At 56.4% G+C, this 1,616-nt stretch overlaps 1 protein-coding gene across 1 annotated transcript; it reads right to left on the bottom strand.

Annotated features, from left to right (window-relative positions):
* Nucleotides 1-214: 214 nt before the first annotated feature.
* Nucleotides 215-1,133, bottom strand: LOC119360747 (putative E3 ubiquitin-protein ligase SINA-like 6). The gene is made up of 2 exons (XM_037626260.1): nucleotides 1,062-1,133; nucleotides 215-910 (listed from the first exon to the last, which is right to left on the bottom strand). The coding sequence occupies exons 1-2, from the start codon at nucleotides 1,131-1,133 to the stop codon at nucleotides 215-217; spliced, it is 768 nt and encodes a 255-aa protein (XP_037482157.1).
* Nucleotides 1,134-1,616: the final 483 nt, after the last annotated feature.

Below are 1,616 nucleotides of genomic sequence, written 5' to 3'. Positions count from 1 at the left end.
CCTTCCACGCCAAGGAAAGTCCCATCCGGACACGGGACGAAGTCTTCAATCTTGTATCTTCATAGTCTTGGAGTCCGGCCGATGATGATAGTTCGGCTATCCGGACACCCCCTAGTCCGGAACTCCCTCACCACCATTTCTTAAGCTAAAGTAGACCAAGGTAATCCCTATATTAGCATATTACTAAGATAAACAGAAGGCATTGTCGAAACATTTAGGACGTGAGCTTGTCAATCTGAATGTGGAGGGACACAAGCTTAGCCCCGGCCAGCAGCTTGGGCAGAACTGTCAAGAAGGTCAGCTCCTGCACGTCGACGTCGCCGGGATCCTTGCTGCTTGTCACCTCCATTTCCACCTTGACAGCGTCGGTCGTGCCTTTGGGCTCCCCCGGCGGGCCGTTCGCCCACAGCTTGGCCAAGTAGTGCGGCAGTGGGGACGCCCCCGCTCTGATGCAGATGACCGACATGGCGATAGGCGCGCCGATGTCGAGCATGCCACCGACCAAGAAAAACGCGCGACGGTCCTCCTTCGCGAACAGCAAGAGCTGTGGCTCTGATAGTGGCACTTGCAGCTGGAGCACCTTGCCGTACTGGATCCTGTGCACGGGCATGGGATGCGCGGTGCTGATGTGGTGGTAGAGCGCCGGCGGCGGGCCTTTGTAGCTGCAGACGGGCACGGGGCATTTGCAGGGTGCGAGCGGACACACGCTCTGGTGATCGGCGAGCTTGTGGTAAGTGACGTAGAGCCCACAGCCTTCGTGCGGGCACTCCACCCTCATCGACGAAAGGACGGAGTCCACCGCCGTGTTCCGCACGTCGAAGCCACCGCCACGCTCGCACTTCTGGCACTGCCGCTGGTTCTCGGGGCGCTCGACGCGGCAGTCTGCGCAGGATAGGTGCCCTCCCTTGCACTGCAGAAATCAATCCAACAACACATCAATCAAGAAACCTGCAGCTTGCTCAATCAGCCGAACGGACAAGGTGTATTCGAACCTCATACACTGGAGGCGTCAAGGGGCGGAGGCACAAGGGGCAGTGGAGCACGGTGAGGTCCATCAAGACCTTAGAGAGCTCCATCGTCGGGTCATGTTCCTGTTCGGTCTGCATGATCTCACCCTCCTCGTGCACAACCATCCTTCAAGGTGCATTAAATCAACACATGCAAGTACTATCATAAGAAGAGTCACGGCATGCATGCATGCGTTGTAATTAATGCATCGATAAACGCAAATTATTGAAATATATCGAGTGCAGTGCTTTGATGTGTCGCGTCAACTCATACATCAACGAGAAGTTTGATTATCCTCTCCCTCGCGGACTTAACTGCACCTGCCTTTGGCTGTATGACAGGTTGGCCACACACCTGTCGGGCCCACCTGTCATACACGCAAAGATAGGAGCGTCCCTCCCTTGCTCATGAGCGTGGTGGCTGGCAAGACTAGGAGAAGCTTTCGCTACACGCTCTCCCTCCCGCACGCGGTGGACATGCAGCAGTTCAATCGGTGCCAGATGGCCAGAAGCGTACTGTAGTACTCCTCCAGTGCAGTAGTACACCATCATTGTTCGACTTCCCGAAGAGGCGAAGAGCCAAGCGCAGCCCGGACGCTCGTGTGGCAG

The sequence above is a fragment of the Triticum dicoccoides genome, chromosome 2B, assembly GCF_002162155.2.
Source record: "Triticum dicoccoides isolate Atlit2015 ecotype Zavitan chromosome 2B, WEW_v2.0, whole genome shotgun sequence".
Classification (NCBI taxonomy): Eukaryota; Viridiplantae; Streptophyta; class Magnoliopsida; order Poales; family Poaceae; genus Triticum; species Triticum dicoccoides.
This window is presented reverse-complemented; position numbering and strand designations above follow the sequence as displayed.